This window comes from Antechinus flavipes, chromosome 4 (genome assembly GCF_016432865.1).
Source record: "Antechinus flavipes isolate AdamAnt ecotype Samford, QLD, Australia chromosome 4, AdamAnt_v2, whole genome shotgun sequence".
NCBI classification, from domain to species: domain Eukaryota; kingdom Metazoa; phylum Chordata; class Mammalia; order Dasyuromorphia; family Dasyuridae; genus Antechinus; species Antechinus flavipes.
This window is the reverse complement of record NC_067401.1, coordinates 470,170,062-470,193,112: the sequence shown is the minus strand read 5'-3', so window position 1 is coordinate 470,193,112 and position 23,051 is coordinate 470,170,062. Positions and strand designations below refer to the sequence as shown.

At 44.9% G+C, this 23,051-nt stretch overlaps 1 protein-coding gene across 2 annotated transcripts in view; it reads right to left on the bottom strand.

Annotated features, from left to right (window-relative positions):
• Positions 1-23,051, bottom strand: part of FYB2 (FYN binding protein 2) — a 53,521-nt gene that overhangs the window by 5,151 nt on the left and 25,319 nt on the right. The window contains exons 10-15 of one of the 2 annotated variants that reach the window (XM_051999594.1): positions 22,412-22,496; positions 17,913-17,976; positions 15,085-15,177; positions 12,949-12,977; positions 11,590-11,650; positions 9,972-10,061 (exon numbers count right to left, since the gene is read on the bottom strand). In XM_051999594.1, coding sequence (XP_051855554.1) covers positions 9,972-10,061; positions 11,590-11,650; positions 12,949-12,977; positions 15,085-15,177; positions 17,913-17,976; positions 22,412-22,496 — 422 coding nt within the window. Of the gene's footprint in view, positions 1-9,971; positions 10,062-11,589; positions 11,651-12,948; positions 12,978-15,084; positions 15,178-17,912; positions 17,977-22,411; positions 22,497-23,051 lie in introns of those variants that run through there. The other variant, XM_051999595.1, reaches the window with a different exon arrangement.

The window sequence follows — 23,051 nt, the reverse complement described above, 5'->3', positions numbered from 1 at the left end:
TAGGGAAGATGGCTGAGATTTCTTGTAGAAGGGGAGATTTCAGAGGCAGCTAGATGGTGCAGTAGATAGTGTTAGCCCTGAAGTCAGAAGGACATGAGTTCAAATCCAGCCTCAGACACTTAGTACTTCCTCGCTGTGTGACCCTGGGTAAGTCACTTAACCCCAATTGCCTCAGCCCCCCCCCCCCAAAAAAAAGTGAGATTTCAGCTGAAACTTGAAGGAAGCCAGAAGGAAGAGAGGAGGATTCTGGGCATGGAGGATGGCAGAGAAAATACCTGAGTCAGGAGTTGGAATACCTTAATGAGTACTAGCAAGGTAGCCAGGGTCAGTGATGAGTGGAGTGTATGAAGGGGAATAAGAGGACGGGAAAAGTTTTTCTTGGGGTTCAGGTTAGGAAGGGCTTTGGACGCCAAACAGGGTTCTAGAGTTGATTTCAGACCCTATCGCAGTGTTGGTACACAGTAGGCACTTAATAGATACGTGTTCATCAATGGATTGAACTCCTTTGAATGAAGAACACAGGTAATGATTAAGTTGAGAATTAGATAATAATAACAATAATATTAACTTCCCCCCTCCTGCACCACCGATAAGGTAGAATAATATGTCCTCTCATTATGTCCTTGGTATATCACAGGATTTTTCCGAGATCATGGAATTAGCTCTGGAAAGCCCCTTAAAGGTCACCAAGTGGAACCCTCTCATTTACAGATGAGATTTAGAGAGATGATGTCATTTGCCCATGGTCCCTCCTGTATGTCAGGAAATAGCAAAGGTGGGATTTGAACTTGGGTCCTCTGAAGCCAAACCGCTGGGCCGGAGGGCTGCTTTCCCCAAGAGGTCGCTGCTAGTAACCAGTTTCCCTAAAGGTGCTGACCTGCTTTCATTGCAGCTTCTCTGACAGCCTCCTCCTGCCCAGTTCCTGCACTCTGAAACCCCGTTAGCTGGCCACAGGCTTCGAGTTTTTCCGCTTGCCTGGGACCCTCCTGACCATTTTCTGCCCTCAGCTCTCTAGCCCTGCCTTTCAGGGGCCTTTATCCCACCCACCACCCCTCCGTGCTCTCCGGGGCACCCCCTGGCACTGGCTGCATTCTGTTCTCTTTTAGCACCGTTGGGATTCTCTCTATTTGAATCCCTTGCCTGCTGGTGGGTCACTCTTCGCCAAATTCTACTTTGGCTCATTCCACCCCCTGGAACCCCAGCTTCTCTTCACTTAATATTGAACAGAGGGAGAGAAAGTCACAAAATCATGGCGATGAGGTCCCCAACGACTTTAGAGGGGTTCTCCTGGCCGTGCCCCAGACTGTCGTATTAATAGATTCGTTCTCCCTTTTGGCAAAATGGCTGTTCCAGACATTTCCTCCCTCTTCATCCCTCCCGTGGCTGCAAGGGGACCCCTTGCAGTTAATGATCCCTCCCATGCTTGACTGAAGAAAATGAGACCATCCACCTTGTCTCCTGTTATTTGGATCCCCAGGCCTCCCACTATTTCCTCCTTTACTGCTGTCTTTTAGGAAGAAGTGACCAAGGTAAGCCCATCTCCACAGAACCTTACTTCCAACCTTTTGGTGTCTTCTCCAGGAGATTGCTCCCACCACCAATCCCTCTTCCTCCAATCTTCTCCCTCCCTTCCTCTCCCCCCGTCTCCTCATCTCCTCTCTGTCTCTGTCTCAGTTTCTTTCTGTCTCTGTCTGTCTGTTTCTGTCTCTCTGTTTTTGTCTCTGTCTCTCCTTCACAATAGCCCCTTATCCCTCCTGTTGCTACGGGCTCTCCCTCTAGAGCCCTCGGTGCCTTCTCCTCCGAGCTCCCTGAGAAGCACACGTGGTGACTCCTCTCTTCTCCCTCACCTAAGAACATCCTGATGGCCACTGCTCTCTCCGGAGCCCTAGGGGAGTTCTTTGTTGCCTAGTGACCTTGGCTCAGTCCCCACGATTTCTTGAAAGCCTTTGACCCAGGATCCCTTGCCAGGTTTCCTTCTCTCCCCCTTCTCCCAGCTTCTCTCCCTGCACCTTCCCAGCCTCCTTTGCTAGATCTCCATGGGGATGACCCTGTTTAATATGAATGCCCTCAGGACTTTTTCCTGGTTGCAGAGACCAAAGTGGTCTTCCTAAAGGGTGGGGCCATCACTCTCCTAGGGAGTGAATTCCTGTGGCTCCCTATTACTCCAGGATCAAACAAAAATCCTGTGGCTTTTTTTTCTGAGCAATTGGGGTTAAGTAACTTGTCCAGGGTCACACAGCCAGGACGTGTTAAGTGTCTAAGATTAGATTTGAATTCAGGTCCTCCTGACTCCAGGGCCAGTGCTCTCTCCACTGCCTCATGTAGCTGCCTTCACAGCCTGTTTCCGTCTTCTCTTTCTGCCCGTGTCTTTCTACCTCAGTCCAGTGACACTTTCCCTTTGTTCCTTAACATCTATCTCCTATATTTCCACCAGCTGCCTCCCCCATCTGTAATTCTTTGGGTCATCTCTGTCTCTTGGCTTCCTTCGAGTCCCGGCCGAAATCCCAGATCCTACAAAAAGCCGTTCCCAATCACTTCTAGTACTAATGCCTCCCTCGGCATTATCTCAGTTTCCCTCCCTTATAACCGGTTGGTCCCTGGCTGTTTGTACACTGCCTCCCAACCCCACCTTGCTCTCGGAGCGACTTTCTTATTTCTGCCTTTCTCTCTCTCCCCAGCCTTTAGACGAGGAGCTGACACAGAGTGTCACAACATTTGTTGATTGATTTATTTTGAGGAAAGTTCTTCATAAAACTGAAAAATGCTGGGAAATCTTGCTGCTGCTCCCTTCCTCCTAATTCATCTCTCTAGCACCGGCCTGGGGAAAAAGTGATAGAATTCATCCTTTTCACTGCGGTTGTTTTTAATGGCTGTAGATTAATGTTTGAAGGGCAAGGAAGCTGGGTATTGATAAACAGGAAATGAACAAGATAGAAAAGCGTCTGGACTTCCTGCCGCATAAATATTCATTTAAACACTGGAGTGTTTAACCTGGCAGATAGTCCTGAGGTGGGAGACATTATCCCCAATTTCAATTGTTTGCGGGGCTGTCACATGGGAGATAGAATGGATATGTTTTACTTGGCCCAGAGACAGAATAAGACTGACGGGAACCCCCCCCCCTACAAAAAAAAACCACATTTAAACCAGAGAGCCAAAAAATCTTCCCAACAATAAGCAGCATCCTGAAGAAGAGGAAGCTTTTGATGAGAAGTGGTCAGGGGCCCTTGGTGTGAGATGTTCAAGAAAGGAAGATGATGGATAAAATGTCATAAAAAAGATTCTTATTTATTCACTGGGCTAGATGATTTTTGAGGTTTCTAGTCATTCTGAAGTTAGAATCATCTAGAACTATTATGAAGAACTATTTTTGTTTTGTCTTTTTAGGAAAAATTAAATTAAGACAAAAATTGAATTCATTCATTTAAAAAATGAATTAAAAAATGAAAAAAAAAGACTTCCTCTGCAATGTCATTTTGAAAGGGGGAATTCCTGTCTTCTTGGAGATTGGGTCAACATAACCAAGCTTTAATGGTGTCCACAAAGCTGAAAATGCTCAGAGTTCAGGTCCAACCTCAGAGGAACTCTTCACTCCATTGGCCATAATATCATGAATTGTTGCTCAAAGCAGTTCCCATCAGTAAATGGAATACCCAAGCTTAAAATATCCCTCATCTTTGAAGTATTTAAGAGCTTGTGAGTTATGGCCCTCAGCCAGTTTTTAGAAGGAGATAGGGCTGGGTGTGGTGGCCCAGGCCTGTAATTTCAGCTCCTTAGGGAAACTGAGGATGATTGAAAAATTGAGCTGCACTGTTTGGAACCGACATGGCGAGTCCCAGGGAGACCCACACAGGGGCAGACCAGCGCAAGTCAGAAATGGAGGAGATCCAAGCTTCCCCACACTCAGGAGTGTGTCTCAATAACAAACAAATCCAAAAAAGGAGGAGGAGCTGCAGAGAGAAAATGTTTTCCCAGTGCAGATCAGCAACTTTTCTATAGTTTATAAACTTAAGAGAATTTCTTAGGAGTTGTAAGAGTTAACTTCCCCCTTTCAGGAGGAGGTTTCAGAGGATTTCTGTAATGATCCTGTCCAGAATAGGTATTTAATAACTTGTTTTTTAATAATAAATTCATTTTTGTCTTAATTTAATTTTTTCTAAAAGGACAAAACATAAAAATAGAGGTTTAGAATATTTAAACTTCAGAGTGACTAGGAACCTCAAAAGTCATCAAGTCCAATGAATAAATAAGACTCTTTCCTCCATTTTTATCCATCATCTCCCCTTTCTTGAACATCTCACCCAAAGGGCCCCAGACAGATTCTCATTAAAAGTTCCCTGGACAAGTCATTTAACTTTGCCTCAGTTTCCTCATTTGTAAAATGAGCTGGAGAAGGAGCTGGCTAACTGCTCTGGTATCTTTACCCAGAAAACCTCAAGTGGGGTCATGGAAAGTCAGAAAAATGACCGACCCGATCTATAAAAATGCTGTACTTGTTCCTTTCAAGCCATTTGCCTTTTGGGCATAGCATGGGTCTCCCCTCCTCCGGCTCTGTGAATGTCTAGCTGTTCTTTGATATAAATACATAAATACGAGACTTCAATGACTGGGGCATTTAAAGTTTAAAATGGAAAACGGCTTTTCCAACCCATGAATCCATCTTTCCACCCCAGGAAAAATAAATTACATGAAATCTGAGTCCAGAAAAAATAAACTTCAGGAAAAGGGGATTCTGTGCCATCTTCCAAGTCTGTATTTGCCTTGGCCAGGCCCAGGATCCCCTCCCCCAGGGGGTCTTCATCATTGCCCAAAGCAGCCATCACCGCCACCAAACTTGGGGAGGTACCCTTCATGAGACACTTTCTACAACAGAGCCGGAGAGAGCGTTCCCAGCCCCTAATGATGGAGGAGGCTCCGTGTCCACTTCCCAATAGCTCAAACATCCCACTTCCAAACTGTCCACCAGGCTTGCCAGGGGCTAGAGCTGCAAAGCTGATTCCTCTTTCAGATCAGAGCTTCGGGTCATCTCTGCTGGGGGGACAGAGCACTAAACAACATGGCGGAGGAAGATTGCTGGGGCTGGAATCTGACTGAGACCTAGCCTTGAAACAGTGGGCAGTCGACACTTTCAGCCTCTGTTTCTACTTGTCAAGCACAGTTAAAAGCTGGCTTCCCTCACGCCTCCAACTAGAGATTTTGCTGCTGTTCTTGAGGCGTTTCAGTCACGGCCGACTCTCCATGACCCCATTTGGAATTTTCTTGGCAGAGACACTGGAGCAGTTGGCCATTTCCTTTTTTTCTGCTTATTTGACAGATGAGGAAACTGAGGCACATGGGGGAAGTGACTTGCCCAGAGTCACACAGCTAAGAAGTGTCTGAGGCTGGATTTGAACTCATGTCCTTCTTGACATTAGGCGTCATGGCACTACCAAGTTGTCCACTTAGTATTTGCTCTCTGCATGTGATAATCTATTTATCTGCCCACATGTTTCCCTCAATAGAATGATGGCTTCTTGATAACAGGGAGGGTTTTGCCTTCATCAATGCCTTGCACATTGGCACTAAACAGATTTTCATTGCCTTCAAGTCTGAATTTTACTATGTAATCGGCCTGTGTGGGGGAAGAAAGTGCTTAGCCAGCCCTAAGTGACCATCTTCACATGAGGGCTCGACCTTGATTCTTTCTACAAGATGGAACTGCTCCAGAGAACGGCAGGGTGGTGAGGGAGCGGACTCCACATTGGGCATCAGGGAGGAAGGGGCTAGCCATGTTTAGTTGGCAGAGAGGGGGCCTTGGGCAGAGGGGACAGCTACTCCCTGGTTAGAAAATCTCTTCTCTGTGGTCCAGGTGGGGCTTCTTAAGCCTTTTGCACTTGAGAATCCTTTTTGCCCAAGAAATGTTTGCATGACCCCAGGGATGTGGGTATGTAAAATGGGTCCACAAATCAAACTTCACTGATAATGAATCATAAGTTCGGTTATGAGACCACACGTGAGGTCGTGATTCACAGTATAAGACTCTGGGGGGAGAATGAAGACAATGAAGGGGCCGGGAGACCAGTCTGGACTCGGTCACTGGCTGATGCCCACAGTGGAGCGGGGCCAGACTGAGAGGTTTGTCTGGGGTCCACACGGGGGACTTTGGGATATGACCTTGCCAAAGACCTTTGGTTTCAACAGAGTGGAAGCTTTTTGGTCCATCCCTCTGCCTCCCAGCTTGTTTGGTTGGTGCTTCTGTGCTGGGGGGAACGTCAGGTCCATCCCGGGGGCTATCCCCTCACCCTCACGACTCCCCTGCTTGGCTCTGGGCTGTGGTACGAGCCAGACTGATTCTTTCAGCGGGCAGGGGGACAGTTTTTCAAGTGGAAAAAGACGCAGCTCAGTGAGAATTGGGTGTGGGAATGTCAGCTGAGCTCTTAATGCCCTCTGGGCCGAGCCTTTCTGACCTCGCTGATTCTTGGCTGTGGTGATTTTGAAGGAAAAGGATATAAATGCTTTATGTCGAATTTAAATCAATTTTTAAATGTCGCATCCACAAAGCTGGTTTTTTTTTTTTTTTACATTTTTTCACATACTGCACTATGATCCCCTAGCTTGAATTACTGAACTGGTGTTGGTTAGGCCCGGTTTACATTAATCAGCATGTGGAGCTCCCAGTATGGAGGTTCCATCCACCAGTGCACATCACAACTTGTCTGTGATTTAGGAGAAAAGCTCTAGGATAGAGGCCTTTAACCTGGAGATCATGAATTTGTCTTTAAACTATCTGGGGAACTTTATTTCAATGCATTTATTGGGTAATCCTATGAATTTAGCTTGGTTCTGAGACGAGGAGGTTCAGATCTATGAAATAAGAAAGGTGACGATTTTCTACTTTAGGGAGTTTTCTGAGAGCTGAGTGACTACCTCAGGGACACACAGCGACAGTATTTAGTGGGATTTAAACCCAATTCTTCCTGTCTCCAAGTCTGTCTCTGCCTACTGCCCCACAATGCCGCCTTTTAGGAATGCAGACATCTTTAATACTAAAGGAAAAAATTCCATCCTTCATGATATGCAGGTATTTATTTTGTGATGTCAAGTCATGTGTGTGAGCGTAAAGCTTTAAGGTACCCAGGGGACCCTATTTCCAAGTCTTGCCTAAGGAACACAAGTGCCTTTACCTAGCTCTGTTTCCCAGAGATGTTGTAGGAGGGATTCGTGCTTTGGCTCAGTCATGGACTCGACTTCTGAGTCAAATCTGTCCCCTTTCCTGCATCTTTAATTTCTCCCACTAGCCTTCACCTTCACCTACAGGCTCACTAAGTTATCCCCCTTCCCCTTCCCAAATTGTCTCAACTTTATGAGTCCCTCCAGCCAGCATGCACTCTCCTGTTACTGGCTGGGCCCACCATCACTGGCTTTACTTTCTCATCTCACTGCTCAGATCGCTCTAATTTGACTTTTTATTCATTCTCCTCTTCTTCTGCTCTGCTGAAATCATTCTTTCCCAAATCAATGGTAACTTCCTCACCTCTGAATCCCTTGGCCTTTATTCTCTTCTTACTGATATTTGGTGCTGTACATCACTTTGTTTTTTCTTTTTTCTAGACCCCAACCCACTTTTGGAACCCTTCTCTTACAGTTTCTTTCCTTTTCCTTGTTCATCTTTGGTCATCTTTTCCTGCTTCCCTTTAAATGTAAATAACCCTCAAGGACCTGTCTTTGGTCTCCTTCTCTTCTCCCTCTGAATCATTTCTTGGGATCTCATGTATTTCCATAATTTCCATAGGTTTCTGCACATAGTAGGTGCTTTATAAATGTGGCTAAACTTATTTATTTAAATAATTTAAATAAACTTGATTATTAATTACATTTCATAGAGACAGAGATAATTCTCAAATCTCTAAATCCAGTTTCAGCCTTTTTAATATCTCACAATATTCCAAGGCATTTATAAATTCAACATGTTCAAAACTGAGCCTTCTGCCCCTCAAAGGCCAAGCCTTTCTCTTACTTCCATGGAAGTAAGTGCCACCGGCACTCCAATAATGTTGCTTCATATCCTCCGACTCATTTGGACTCTCTCATTCCTCACTTTATGAGCCAACTCTAGTCAATTTTACCTCTTCAATATTTCTTACATCTGGTTCTTTTCTACTATGCTGGCTCAGGACCCCCGACTCATCTCACCCACTCATCTAGATAAAGGTAATAGCCTCCCAACTAGCCTTCCTTCTTCTAATCCAATCCTGTTTGTCTCCCGTTTGCCTTTAACACAAGCCCTCCCTTTCCCAAGAAGCCTTGCTCAATTCCCCTTAATTCTAAGGGCTTCCTTTTTTGCTCCATGTACATCTTGTTTGTACAGAGCTATTTATATGTTTTCCATCCCTTTAGATTGTGAACTCCTTGAGAATAGGGATTACTTCTTGTTTTGTTATTTTTTTTCCCTATCTTTGCGTCCTCAGTACTGAGACCTGGCCCATAGTAGGTGCTTAATAGATGCAAGATGCCTGACTGACATTGCTATATGAGCCATCTTCGTCTTCAGTGTTTGATCGTATCCCTCTACAGCACAAGAATCTTCATTTTCTGCCTATTGCCTACACATACATGTAGTAGTATACAAGATGATAAATCTTGTATTGGCCCACAATTCTGAATCCTCCACAGTTTGCTTGAAACAACTGCATGAGGTTGGTATTTCAGATATTACTTTCCCTAACTTTGGGATGAGACAGGTTATCAGTGTAGCTGGCCATAGTGTAAGGTAGGAAGAGTGTTAGATTTGAACTTAGAAGCCTTGAGTTCAAATCATGTCTTGTTTACTTACTCTCCGTGTGACACTGGCCAAGTGACTCATCCTTTCTGATTCTCAGTTTCTTCATATGTAAAATGAAGATATTGAAGTTGACTGTCTCCCAAGGTTCCTTTCAGATCTAAATCTGTATTCCTCTGCTCCTCTGGGTCAAAGAGGGACTCAAAATGAGGCTTCCTGATTTCAAGACTCTTGTTTATTTTGCTTTTCTATTTTACTGCACTGCCCCGTGTGGAATCTGGTTTTAGCTTAATTTTCTGGCTTTATCTTTCACATCTCCCACAAACTCTGTATTCCAACCGAATTGAATGCTTCCCCTCCTTCTCATTTCTTCTGACAATATTGCCAGAGTAGATTCGCCCCTCTTCTCCATCTTTTGAAATCTTCCCTAATTTGAAGACTTAACTCATTGACTCCATGGCGCCTTCCTTCTCAGAAGCAAAGAATTTCCTGGTGGGAAGTGATTGATCAATCCCAGTGACCCTTGGGTCCAGATCCTCATGTTACACGGCATAACAATCCTCACAAAACAAGAGAGGGAAGGACCCACTTGGACCCTGAAGCCTCATGTATACCCCAGAGGGCATCCCGACACGACCTGGCTGATCCAGAGAGCTTGGACTTGGGCACTGGAGGGAGCCCGTGCCCTCCTGGAACAGCCCACTCTGTTTCTGCGCCCCTCCAGCCATTAGGGAGTTATTTCTCTTTTTAACCTCAGGCCTGCATGGGTGACTCCCACCCATTGTTCTCAGGTCTGCCTGTGAGAGCTGGACAGAGCACGTGCAGTTCTTCTTCCCCATGACAGTGGGCATTTAATAAAAATACTTAATCAACTTTACTGAGTATTTTTCCTTACAGTTTCATTCAAGTTCTGATGGAGAAAAATGATCCCTTGACCCCAGACACCCATTCCTGAGCAGCTTCCTACTTAGGCTCTGAGAGTGTCCATTCCACGAGGGCAAAGACGGTGTCTCGCCTACACTACACGGCCCTGTTGCCTCAGGCTCGATACCAGGTGCCTGGTGCCGGGTCATGAACATTCCTAAAAAGCTCTCTGGTCACACATCTGACATGTTCTGAGCCTAGAATTTAGGTTCTTGTTCATTTGAAAACTCACATCAAGGAGACCCTTGAGTAAGACCCAGGGAGGGATGGGATGGGCGCAGGCCATTACCTTTCGGATTCCTCAGGCATTTTGTTCGTTTTGCTGTCTTTCATCATCAGAAATTTTGGTTTCCAGAGTCTTCCTTTGTCTTCTTTTTCTCTGAAATGGGAAAAGGGAATGAAAACAAGGTAAGCACAAGTGGTTTTTAGAAAGGGATAACACAGAGCATAGGAAATAGAAAATTTGGCCAGACAAGATCCCTGCCTTTGGTTATCTGAAAAGATTTAGACAGATTCAGACTCTCGAGAACATAATTAGTGAGGACCCTAGGAAGGAGCTTGTGGAAGGTAGACTTTGGCCCGATGGAAGAAAGAACATCCTGATAACTATAGCTGCCCAACTATGAGAGTATCAGCATTAATTTAGTTCAATTCAACGTTGACTTCGAGCACCTCTAGTAGCCTGACTTTCATAACTGGGCTTGGTGAGATTAAAAAACGTTGAGATAGGCCATGGCCTCTTTCTTTTCTTTTAATTAATATTTTTTCACTGCCTCTTTCCTCATGGAGGTTATGGCTAGCTGTACCACACATCCCAAGCTCTACTACAGAGTCGTAGTCATCAAGGCAGTTTGGTCCTGGATAGAAATAGAGGGGTTGCTTATAGCCCCCTCATTCCCCAGCTCCCTGAAGGCTAGAGCTATGCTGTAAGAGGGCTAGGTCACTGACAGAGGATGAGGAAGCTAGACAAGGGCAGGGTCTTCTACACCCAGGGGTGGGGAGGGACATTCAAGAAGAGGGAGCTGATTATTGTTACAAAGAGATCAAGGAGAGGAAGCATTAGTCCATTTAACGGGGCAATTGGGAACCATTGCCATTTTGCACTTGCATCTATTTCTTTGGGCTTTTCTTGGCAAAAGCACCAGAACAGTTGGCCATTTCCTTCTCTAGCTCATTTTACAAATGGAAATGGGAGCAAATAGAGTGAAGTGACTTGCCCTGAGCCACACACACAATTAGTAAGAGTCTGAGCCTGATTTTGAGCTCAGGTCTTCCCGATTCCGAGCCCAGAGCTCCGGTCACTGTACCACCAGCTGACCTGCTAATTGGGAGCTCCTGGGGACCTTTGAGAAGCTATTTGAGTGGAGTGCTGCAGGACGCAGCCAGATGCCAACAAGCTGAGGAAGAAGGGAGGTAGAGGGAAGAGTAAGGGGAACTACGGCACGGGAGCAGCTAGGCAGCGAAGAAGGCCTTAAAAAAAGTTTTTTTTTTTTTAAATGGAAAATTAAGCAGAGAAGAGTGTGTTGTAGCCAGATGGTAATGAGTCAATTCAGAGGGATTATTTGAGAGGAGAGAGAAGACTTCAAGATCCTAGAAAAAAGCAGAAGGGAATTATCCCAGGGAGGCAGACAGGTGGATTAGCCCTGGAAAACTCACATGACCTTTAGGGATTTATGACACTCTTTAGATCAGCCAGTCGGACCCTTTGTCTCATAGACAAGGACACTGAAGCCTGACTTTTCCCAATCCAGTCAAAATTCCAAATCTGGGTGATTTTCCCTTCCACCATGCTGGCTGTCCTCAGCGGACTTAAAAAATGGTATACTTCTCAAAAGATCCAATCCACACTGAGGGGCCGGATTAAACATTGGGCATATCTGGCTGACAAAAGAGCAAAATCAACATACTTGGAATCTTTCTTATCCACTGTCACATCATCGTAGAATATGTTTTCCTGAGACTTAAATTCTAAAATCAAAAGGAAATGAAAATCACTAATTAATCAATCAATAAGCATTTATCAGGCACCTAGTATGTGCCAGACAGGAGACAAGGAAAGGCAAAAGGAGAAATTCTTATTTACAAATGAGTAAAGCTTTCATAGTTCTTTCAGACTGTGAATAATTGTGTGATGATACTGGGCTGTCCCCAATATTCACCAAGAGATGAAACTGAAGTTCCCTCTTGTCCTATGTATATGTTTATATAAATTATATGTAAGCATGTATGTGTTTGTATATGTATATGCATAAAGACATAAAAGAAGAGAGGGAAAATGAAAGAGAAAGAAGAAGAGGGGGAGAAAGGGGAAAGAGAGAAAGAGAAGGAGGGAGAAAGAGGAAGAAGAAAAAGAGAGGGGTGGGGGAAAGGAGAGGGAAGGGAAAAGGGAAAGAGAGAGGAGTGGAGAGGATAGACAGACAGGCATTTCATAAATGTGTGAAAAATTGAATGAAAGTTCAATTAAAGAATTAAAAGTTGCCAGAATGGGATGATTTCCCAGTAAGACACAAGCATGGATTTGCAGTATTACCTGATAGACACATAATTTCAAGTTCATGAGCTTCTCTGACAATTCCAAATTGTCATCATCAACATTATCACTATCAACATTCCATCGTGATAACTGATGTTTATAGAATAATTCATAGAGCACAGATATAGAGGCTGCCTCGTGAAACTTCTCCATTTTAAAAATGAAGAAACTGAAGTCCATGGAAGGTCATACGAGAAAGAAATATCAGAGATGGGATTTGGACCCAGGTTCTCTTGTTCTAAGTCAATGTTCTCTCACAAACCTTAAATTTCATAAACCCAAAGGCTTAGAAAATGTTTAATATAATCACATTTAATACTATGACTCTGTGAAGACTTATTATCCTTATTTCACAGATAAGGAAACTGAGACCCCTAGAAATTAAGTGTCTTGTCCTGGGTCACAAGACAAATAAGAGTCAAGAATCCTGATTTTGACTGAGGTCTTCAATGCCAGTGCTCTGCCCACTATACCACACTATTGACTGCTGTGAAGATTCACTTTCTTCCTCCAGTCAGGAAGCATCGATGTTTTCTGGAAGCACTGCTTCAAAAGTGAATCATATTCAGGCTTGTAAAGTGAGAAATACTTTGGTAAAATGCTTGATCTGTATGGAAAGCTTCTGTTTTTGGGTATCAAGTTTTTTTGGGGGTGGGACTCACTTCTCTCCCTTCCCTCATTCTGTCTTAGCTAATATATTTGCATGAAACCAAGAAAAGTAATTGTCACTTACCTAAATTAGGCATCGAAATGGAAAATCCACTGCAAGTCAGCAAAACCAAAAGGGGGATGGAGTGTTAGACAAAAATATTATTATACAGAACATTTCTTTATCTCAAAGAAAAGTAGCATCAGAATAAGGAAAATCTGGATTCAAGTGCTCTCAGTCATTTGACCTGTCAGGGTCCTAGAAACTTCCTAAGACCCTTAATGTCAGAGAAGTCTGTTTTGCCTTGGCAGAGGGAACTGTCTCTCATCTGACCCTTCCTCTTCTAATGATTTCACAAGTGTCCTATTCTCTACCCATTCCAAAGACAAGACTATATGCACAGAGAAAGAAAAAAAAGGAAGAGGAAAGAAAATAGAGAGAGAAAAAGAGAGGGAGAGGGAAAAGAGAAAGAGGAGAGAGAGAGAGAGAAAAAGAGAGAGAGAGAAGAAGAAGAAAAAGAAGAAAAAGAGGAGGAAGAAGAAGAAGATAGAGACGAGATCCTAACTCATAGTAGGCATTTAATAAATGTGTGAAAAACGAATGAATGAAAGACTTAAAAATTGCCAGAAAGGGATGATTTCCCAGTAGGACACAAACATGGATTTGCAATTTTACCTGATAGACACAATTTCAAGTTAACAAGCTTAGACAAGAAGTCCCTTCTTGTCTTCTGTTTGTTCCTAGTTCTACCTGTGTCTTCCGATTCAGTTTCCACCCCGAGAGATGGCCTCCCTGCCCACATCCCTCCCTCATTTGACAGACCAGGAAAGCAGACTTTGAGACATTTGATAACACTCAAGTTCTCGCCTCATCTAGGAGGATGGACTGGAACTAAACCGTAGTCTGGGTAGCAGAGGGAACCTCCCATTCTTCCCATACTCTCTCCCACTGGCTGGCATTGGGCACAACTGATGATCTCAATTAGGGATCTATCATCACTGTGTTTTTAGGGTTTTGAATTCAGCATGGTAACTATGAGTTACCATAGTAGCCTGGAAAGAATACTATTTCTGGAGACAGAGGGTCCAAGTTCAAGTGGTTCTCTACTGCTGCCCACCTGTGTGCTTTTGGCCACTAAAGTTGCCTTTGTTATAGAAAGTGGGAATTGAGGGAGATGATCCTGAAGTGTCTTCCAGATTGAATCTTATAATCCTGTCCAACCTTTTTCAATGTGCAAGTAAGGGACTGTCTAACTAATCAATGATGGAGACAGGTTGAAAAATCCGGCTTCCCATCTCCTCGTCTGGAAGCCTGGAAGGTGAGATCTGGGGCGAGCTGGTCTCTGAAGATTCCTTCTCCCCTGAAGATTTTATCATTGCATGATTTCTGACCACAAAGGTCTGCAGCCTTAGAGCTGAAGGGGACCTTAATATAAATCTTAATCAAGCTTTCTTTCCCAGATGAGGACACTGATGACACCGAATCATGCTTACGGAGTTTCTAAAACTAAAATAACTGGCTAAACATGGGATTTAGCACCTAAGAAAAAGGGAATAATAATAATAAGGTCTAGAGCAATATATGCCCAGCCAGAAAAAGAAACTTTCTCTTTCAATGTACATTTAATTCAAACTGGAAGACCATAAAGACTTAGAGGAGCAACTTCCTTATTTTCCGGAAGATTGAGAGATTTGCTCAGTACCACAGAAAAATCAAGTGACATAGTAGATTTGAACCCAGATCCTCTGACCCCAAATCTCTCTTTTCATAGTTTCTTGGAGCCACCTATTCAAAGTCCTATATTTTGAAATCCTTTCTCCTCTATCTTTAAAGGCAAAATAAATATTTTTTTATTAAAGCTTTTTACATACAAAACATATGCATGGGTAATTTTTCAACATTGACCCTTGCAAAACATTGTTTCAATTTTTCCCCTCCTCCCCACCCCTTCCCCTAGATGGCAGGTAGTCCCATACATGTTAAATAGGTTAAAGTATTTGTTAAATACAATATATTTATACATATTTATACAGTGAAAATAAATATTTTTGATGATCCTCCATATTGTTGTCTATATAGTAAATGTCTTTCCCTCTAAAAATTAATTTTAAAAGGGGGCATTTCCCACTAAAAAAAATTCAAAAAGTAAATTACTAAATTAAAAAAATTACTATTTCCTACAGAAAGACTCCCCCACAACTCATTTTTTTTTTTTTTTACCTGAAGTTCTTTTTCATCTTCTTCGGTTTAACTTTTTCTTTTTCTTTTTTAAAAAACCTTCCCAGTTTTTTAAGTTTTTCTTTTCCTTCCAACCTAAAGAAAAAAAAATGTAAGTGCTGGGCCCAAGAGATACCCCACTGAGTGAGACCAGAGGTTTTCTGATGGCTTTATAACAGACACAACTGCAACAGAGATCTCAGTAACAAATCTCAACATGTTCTAGTTTCTCTTCCTTTTTGGAAAGGACCAGTGAACTGATATCTGATTCAAAAGGGGAAATTATGTTGCCATACTTTTCTATATTAAAGGGAGGGGGGCAAATAGTGAGGTTCCTAGAACAAAATGGCGCATTTCAGGGGTAGTCGCAAGGAGCACCACAAAACTGCTGAGTGTATGTCACAGACTCAGGGACTCTGAGTTAGAAGTGACCTTATAGTGAATCTAGATCAATCTGTTGTTGGACAAGGGTGGGGGGAGGTATTCTCCTTCCCGTCCCCCTTCAAGACTTCACTCATGGGCAGCTCTCGTTATGCAGTCGGGTTTCTCGACATCAGTGCAGAATTTCTCTCTCAAATGTCCCTCCTTGTTCCTGCTTCTCCCTCATAAGGAGACCAGCCTCAGCTCCTTTTTAGTCACCTTAATTAGTGATTGTTTCCAACTTACTTAATACAGATGAGGAGGGGAGCGGGCTTGTAGAACGCCCTTTACGATGGACATTTCTTCTAAGGCTGAGCCTGAAGATTTATGGTAAGACTGGAACTGTATAGGAATCAATTATTTTACATGTATTTTTCCCATTTAGTTCTGACTGAAGGATTCTCATTCTTTGAGCCCTCCCTATTCACTAACTGCTGAGTCAGGACTAATTTGCTTTTTTGGTACCTTCGGGTTTTTAGGCCCGCCCCTTGTTGTTCCTTCACAAGTGCAATTTCTTTTAAGACTTGGTGGACGTTTTTTAGTTAAAGTCGTGAATGGGGCTGGCTTCTCTTTGCAAGAGATGCCGGCGTTCTCAGCTCGTTAGCCTTGTCAAGCCTTCCATTAAGCGTGGCGGGATAAAGACTGGCTTCGGAGAGAGCGCGGCCACGTGCTGGGATCCTTATTCGGAGAGAGCGCGGCCCCGTGCTGGGATCCTTATTCGGAGAGAGCGCGGCCCCGCGCTGGGATCCTTATTCGGAGAGAGCGCGGCCCCGCGCTGGGATCCTTATTCGGAGAGAGCGCGGCCCCGCGCTGGGATCCTTATTCGGAGAGAGCGCGGCCGCGTGCTGGGATCCTTATTCGGAGAGAGCGCGGCCGCGTGCTGGGATCCTTATTCGGAGAGAGAGCGCGGCCGCGTGCTGGGATCCTTATTCGGAGAGAGCGCGGCCCCGTGCTGGGATCCTTATTCGGAGAGAGCGCGGCCGCGTGCTGGGATCCTTATTCGGAGAGAGCGCGGCCGCGTGCTGGGATCCTTATTCGGAGAGAGCGCGGCCGCGTGCTGGGATCCTTATTCGGAGAGAGCGCGGCCGCGTGCTGGGATCCTTATTCGGAGAGAGCGCGGCCCCGTGCTGGGATCCTTATTCGGAGAGAGCGCGGCCCCGTGCTGGGATCCTTATTCGGAGAGAGCGCGGCCGCGTGCTGGGATCCTTATTCGGAGAGAGCGCGGCCCCGTGCTGGGACCCTTATTCGGAGAGAGCGCGGCCGCGTGCTGGGATCCTTATTCGGAGAGAGCGCGGCCCCGTGCTGGGATCCTTATTCGGAGAGAGCGCGGCCCCGTGCTGGGACCCTTATTCGGAGAGAGCGCGGCCCCGTGCTGGGATCCTTATTCGGAGAGAGCGCGGCCCCGTGCTGGGATCCTTCGGGCTTCCCCGGGAGAGCTCGCTCCCCGGACACTGGCTCTCCCCCAGCCCCAGCCAGGAAGGGAAACGCGCCCTCGGCCGTGACCTGCTCGGTCCCTGGCTCCGTCCCTGGCTCCGGTCGGACATTTCACTTCGCTCGGGTTTTCTCTCCCCCCTCTGGGGAAACGGTTCGTTAATCTCGGCTTCTCCGCGTTTCCCCCTCGGGTTTCGGGAACTCTCCATCCTGGTTCCCACCCTTCCTCCCGGGGCCTGGACTTTGGTCCCTGCGGTGGTCTGGCTCCTGCCCGGCCACGTGTCGTTGTGGGACTTGGGGGAGATGAGAAAAGGCAGCACGAAGCGCTGGCCCCCTGGGCCCGACATGCGGCGCTGCCGTCCCCGTCAGTGCACGTTCTGGGCCCCGCGAGTTTTGTCGCTCTGAGAGATTCAGGCCGCCAGCGTCCGGCTCCTCGGATTCGTCCCAGTGCGCTTGCTCCCCCCGTCCGTAGGGGGCGCCTCACTCTGTGTTCTTTGGTTTAGAGAAGCAGGGTTAGAGTCCAGTCTACCTCAGCCCCCACGTCCACACTGGGGTTTGGGTGACCCAGGGACACACCGAGGTCTGGGCCTCCATTTTGCCGCCGACCAGCCCGGGCTCGGGAGGAGTTGGGGTCCGAGGCGGCGGCCGCCTTAGAACGGGGTCTTCCCCCCTTCCGAGCCGGCCCGGAAGCGCTCCCCCAGCTCTCCCTTCATGCGCACCAGGGGTTCCCCTCCCTCAGGGGCCGGCGTCTCCGCAGGCAGTCTGTGAGACTTTGGACCAGCAGTAATTTCCAGGAAATTCTTCTTACACCAAGCTGAAATCTGCTCCCGAACCCTCCCCTCCCCCTTTCTGAGGTTAATTAGAACAATTGACCGCTCTTTCACGGGACTGAGCTTCCTGCTCCCCACACGCCCTCCGCTGGCTGCCCCTCCCCCCAACCCGGCAGAAGCCGGACCAGGCGAGGAGGAAGAGTCACTCACTCGGTCTGGGCCTGGCCGCTCTCCCCGCCGTACAGGTCTTCGTACACCTCGTCGCCGTGCGCGTCTGCAAACAAAGAAAAGGAGCCGGTCACGGCTGTTAGGGGATGTCCCCTGGGACTCCGGGGGCGGCTGCCTGAGAGAGTCCTGATCATCCGGGGAAGCGGGCGCCCAGAGACTCTCCGAGGGGTCCGGGCCCAGCGTCCGCCCCGGCTGCCCGCGGGGAGAGGCGGCAACTGCGCCAGCCAGAGTGGGAGGGAGGGGCTGGGAGGGGGCCGGGGAGTGACCCCGGGAAGAGAGCCAAGCTCCGCAGTCCGAGTCTAAACACCCTCGATAGAGTTTACCCCACTCCGGGCTTTCTTGGCAAAGACAATGGAAGGGTTGGTCATTCCCTGCTCCAGCTCATTTTCAGATGAGGCACAGGATAAGTCACTTGCCCGGGTCCCACAGCTAGGAAGGCTGAGGCTGGATTTGAACTCCAGCTGGGGAGTGCTCCCGACTCCCGGTCTGGTGCTCTGTGCACCAAGGCACCACCTAGTGGCTCAATGTTAGTTCCCCTCGACTTGCTTATCTAAAACAAGCAGAAGAAAGTTCTGTGCCCCGGTTCAGTGGACTGAAGTTCAATTACTCTGCTCTCAGTACCTGTGCAAACCTGTCCTAATCATGATTCTTTGCCCCCAACTCTCCTTCCCCCCCTTCTCCCCCCCTTTCCTTAACTATAAAGTAGGGAGGTGGGATGAGGCCTTGAAAGTCACTTTTAGCCCTAAATCAACGATCCTGTGGAAATAAATGCCTTAGTATTTCTGGAGGCTGTTAATATTTCCAAAGAACTGTGAGGTAGTTTTTCCTTTTTCTTTTTGGTCTGGGTCTGTGATTTCGGCATTGTGGACAGTTCTCTGAATCCCTGCAGATTAGCAGCTTATTTCTAACTTGCACTCTTAGAAACTTCTTTACAACAATTAGAAATTAAGCGATCCTTCTTTTCAGGAAAGCCTCCATGTGTCTGGGACAGCCCTTGACCTCAGAGCTTCCCATGTCCAAGGTGGGCTCTCACACCACAAGAGCACCCCGCCCCTCCTGGAGGTATTATTACCTTTACTCAGTGACCTCAGACACTTAACACTGCCTGGCTGTGGGACCCTGGGCAAGTCACTTAACCCCAATTGCCTCAGGGGAAAATGTGTGGAAACAAATAGCATTTTCTATGGTGAGTCCTTGGGACTTGTTTTGGATCATTATATTGTTGAGAAGAGCTAAATTAATCACGGCTGACCATCGCACAGCGTTGCTGTTACCATGTGCAATGTCTCCTGGTTCTGCTCACCTCACTTGGGACATCAGTTCACATCTTTCCAGGTTTTTCTGAAATCATCCTGCTGGTCATTTCTCCTTGCATAAAAATGAAAACTTATAGTCTCTAAGCTACACCAACAGAAAAACTTTCAAAATATAGAGTGCCAGTGGGAGAAACCAAAAAACAAGGCAACAGGAGGACGTCTGTATCACCTTCCTCATCCTTTCTAGTACTGGGATTGTCCCAAAGATGCTGACACTGACTGAGCCTATGAGGATGAGTTAACATCCCCACACTTTCATCTTGTTGCCAAAAAACCAAACCACAAAAAAGCAAAAATAAGAAACAATTATTTTATCCACCTGTTCGAGAATCCCCAGATCATTAAACGTTAGAGTATTCAAAAGAACATTTCTGTATAAACACCATAGAACCATTGATGAGTCAGTTAAGATAGTAATGATAATTAATATTTATAAGATGCTACAAAATTTTCAAATCAATTTATACACATCATTTGATTCAATATTCAAAAGATATTTGTGAGCTAGGTACTGTATTTCTGAGCTTTGACAATTTTGCAGATGAGAGAAACTGAATCTGAGACTCTACTAGGAAATCCTTTCCATCTCCGTGTTTTCCGAGTCTTTCTGAGACATCGAATTATGGGATCCTCTAATGTCCAGTGTTCTGCTTTTCTATTTGAGGAACCCAAAGTCCTGAGAAGATAACTGACTTGCTTGCCATCAGAAAGCATTTCTTGAGGACCTACTATGTGCTTAAGGACTGTGTGAAATAAAATTAGGATTGGTGAGACAAGACTAAACTCCCAAACAAAAGAAGTGCCAAAGGGGTTAGGGCAGACTTTGAGTGTATGAGGTCCTGGGGCCAGAGAACAAGTCCGGAGGGGACCTTAGGAACCATCTAATTTTTTAGATTTTATAGATGAGGAAATGGAGGTCTTGAGGGGAGTAATGATATACTCAAGTCATACAAATGGCAGAGAGAGGATTCTATCCCCTGTGCCTTGACTTCAAACCCAGATCCATTCTCCTTCCCCAGGATGTGAAGACCTTTTATGTGTGAGGGGACTGTGCTCCAGGAGCATTCTTAGGCCATTATCCTCCTCCAGGCTTTTCCTGCCCAGTTAGAAACACAAAGGAGCAGCCACACAGCTTTAAATAGCGTACTGGGCTAAGGACTTGGCAGATTGTTTTATTCCTCATCAATAGGATGAGTTCAACATGGAGCAGCTTTCCAGAGTGCAAAACCATGGGCTGGTAAAGGGCCTACCTTGTGAACTCAACAAACTTCTCAGGCCATCACAACACTTTCCCCTGGTTCCTTTTTGTACTCTCTTCTGCCTCCAGTGTGAACATCCTCCAAGGCTCTGCATTCATGTCTCTTAATCCCTCTCTAAATTTGTCTCTTGCTTATCTTATCCATCCTTCTGCCTCCAATTATCATGTCTAGAAACACGATGATGGTGACAAAGAGATGATGATAGTGCTCCAAAAGTCTTTGTGTGGAATTTTAAGCTATTAAAGTTTAAAAATGAACAAAGACTTTAAAAAATATTTATTTTATTTTAAATTTATGGAATAAAATAAGCATCCATAACATGATGATGATTGCACATGGAACTGAAAATTTATTATGTACAACTTGCTACTCCTTTTCAATATTTAGTAAATTTATCCTAACACTTTTGAGATGTCTTGTAAAGTACTTCAAGATTTGCAAAACATTTGAAATATGGTATCTCACTTGATCCTCACAACAAATCTAGGAAGTAGGTATTATTATCCCCATTTTATAGACCAAGAAACTGAAGCTGACAGGTTAAGAGACATTATCAAGTAAGTGTTGAAGGTAGGATTTGGACTAGGTCCTCATGAGTCCAAGTCCATCTCCATTAATTTCATCACCAAATAACTCTACAAATGTTCTTTCCAGCTCTGATTTCTCCGAACTCGACTTGTATTTTTCACTTCTTTCTGGATATCACTGTCAGCTAGTTCTAACTCCATTTCTCTCCCAATCATCAGGCTTTCAATTCTGGAGCCAGTGCTTATTCTTTTTAATTTTTTATTTGGAATTAATTGGAGGTTAAGTCATTTGCTCAGGGTCACACAGCTAGTAAGTAAATATCCGAGTCTGGATTTGAACTTGGATCCTTTGGATTCCAGGGCCAGGACACCTAGCTGCCTCTGGTATTAATTCTTTCACAAAGGTGGTCAACTCTTGAAAGTCACCCCTCTATAAAAAGCGAATAAAATGCTTTCATATACTCCAAAGTCCTTTTAGAAAAGCAACAAAAATAGTTTCCTTAAATGCATTTTGCAAATCCATGTGGCTCTCCTCTCTCATCTCATTCACTTTTCTTTTTTTTTCAAAGCTGTAGATCTTAATCTATCCATTTCTGCCAGTTCTTTAACTCCTACCCACATCCCAGGGGGCAACACAAACCCTAATGTTCTTCTTATTATGTAAAATCAAACCAAACCATAAAACAACCATAAAAAACTAGTGTTTATGTAGTGATTTAAGATTTAAGAAAATAAATGATTTTCATAGATTATTCTCAGCATACTGTATCCTCACATCTATCACGGTGCCTTGTCTGAGTAGACTCTTAATAAATTGTTATTGAATTAATTAAATCCTTAAATTACTTTTAAGTTGCAATATAACCACAGCAAAGATCCCGACAGACACTTAACAAGGTCACAGATTGCACAAGGATACCAAGCTCTCTGAGGCCCCCAGTTTTCCACAAGATTGCACCAGAAACAACAGCTTCCCTCAGGTCCAAAGAACCACAGCTTATTAAAGTGCTATTTGTATGTGAACTTTGATTAATGATACTGCCATGGGAGCGAGAGGCAGGGAGGCAAAAGGAATCAGCCTCTGTGTTTCACCTCTTCTAAACTCCATTCTTATCTCCTCCAGACCCTCAGCTCAGGTACCTCTTCCTTTAGGGAGGAGGTAAGAACCCAGCAATTGTCAGTGCTTTCTCCTTCCTCAAGTGTGTATCTGCCCATATATGGATCTCTTAGGAGAATGTAAACTCCTAAGGACAGGGATGCTATTTGTAAATCTCCTGTATCTCCCACAGTGCTCAGCGCACTCCTAACCTTGGCTCTGCTCTTGGACAGCAGCATCCCCCCAGGGCTGCCTCCCTTAGGATGCTCCCAGGGAGTCTCACCTGGCTTTAGGCGTAGCAGATTTCTCTTGCCTCGGAAGTCCTCCTTTACCTGGAGTTTTCGAGGAATGCCTTCAGCCCCATTGATCTAAATGTAAGAAATGAGAAGAAATCAGTAGAGTTCTCAGGAACTTCACTTCCATTTAAAAATGCTATTTCCTTTTTATTTTCTCATAAATTAAAGACAATGACATTTAAAAAAAAGGACTTCCTAATAAGATCGGAGGATTTAGGACTGGGAGGAACTTTAAAGTGTTCTGCAAATAGTACTCAAGTGTGTCCCCATTTGGGTTTTCTTAGCAGAGATCCTGGGGTGGTTTGTCATTTTCTTTTCCAGCTAATTTTCAGATGAGAAACTGAGGCAAATAGACTTAAGTGACTTGCTAAGAGTCATGCAGCTAGTACATGTCTGAGGTAAGATTTGAATTTAGGTCTTTCTGACTCCATAGTTCTCTGGCTACTGTGCCACAAACTTCTCCATGGTTTAAGATTTATAAAATGGTTTCCATAGGCAATTCTCAGCATATTGTGTCCTCCTATCTATCACAATGCCTTGCCTATAGTAAACACTTAATAAATTGTTATTGAATTAATTAAAATAAATTACTTTTAAGAAGTTTACACAGTTTCTATAATAAAAATA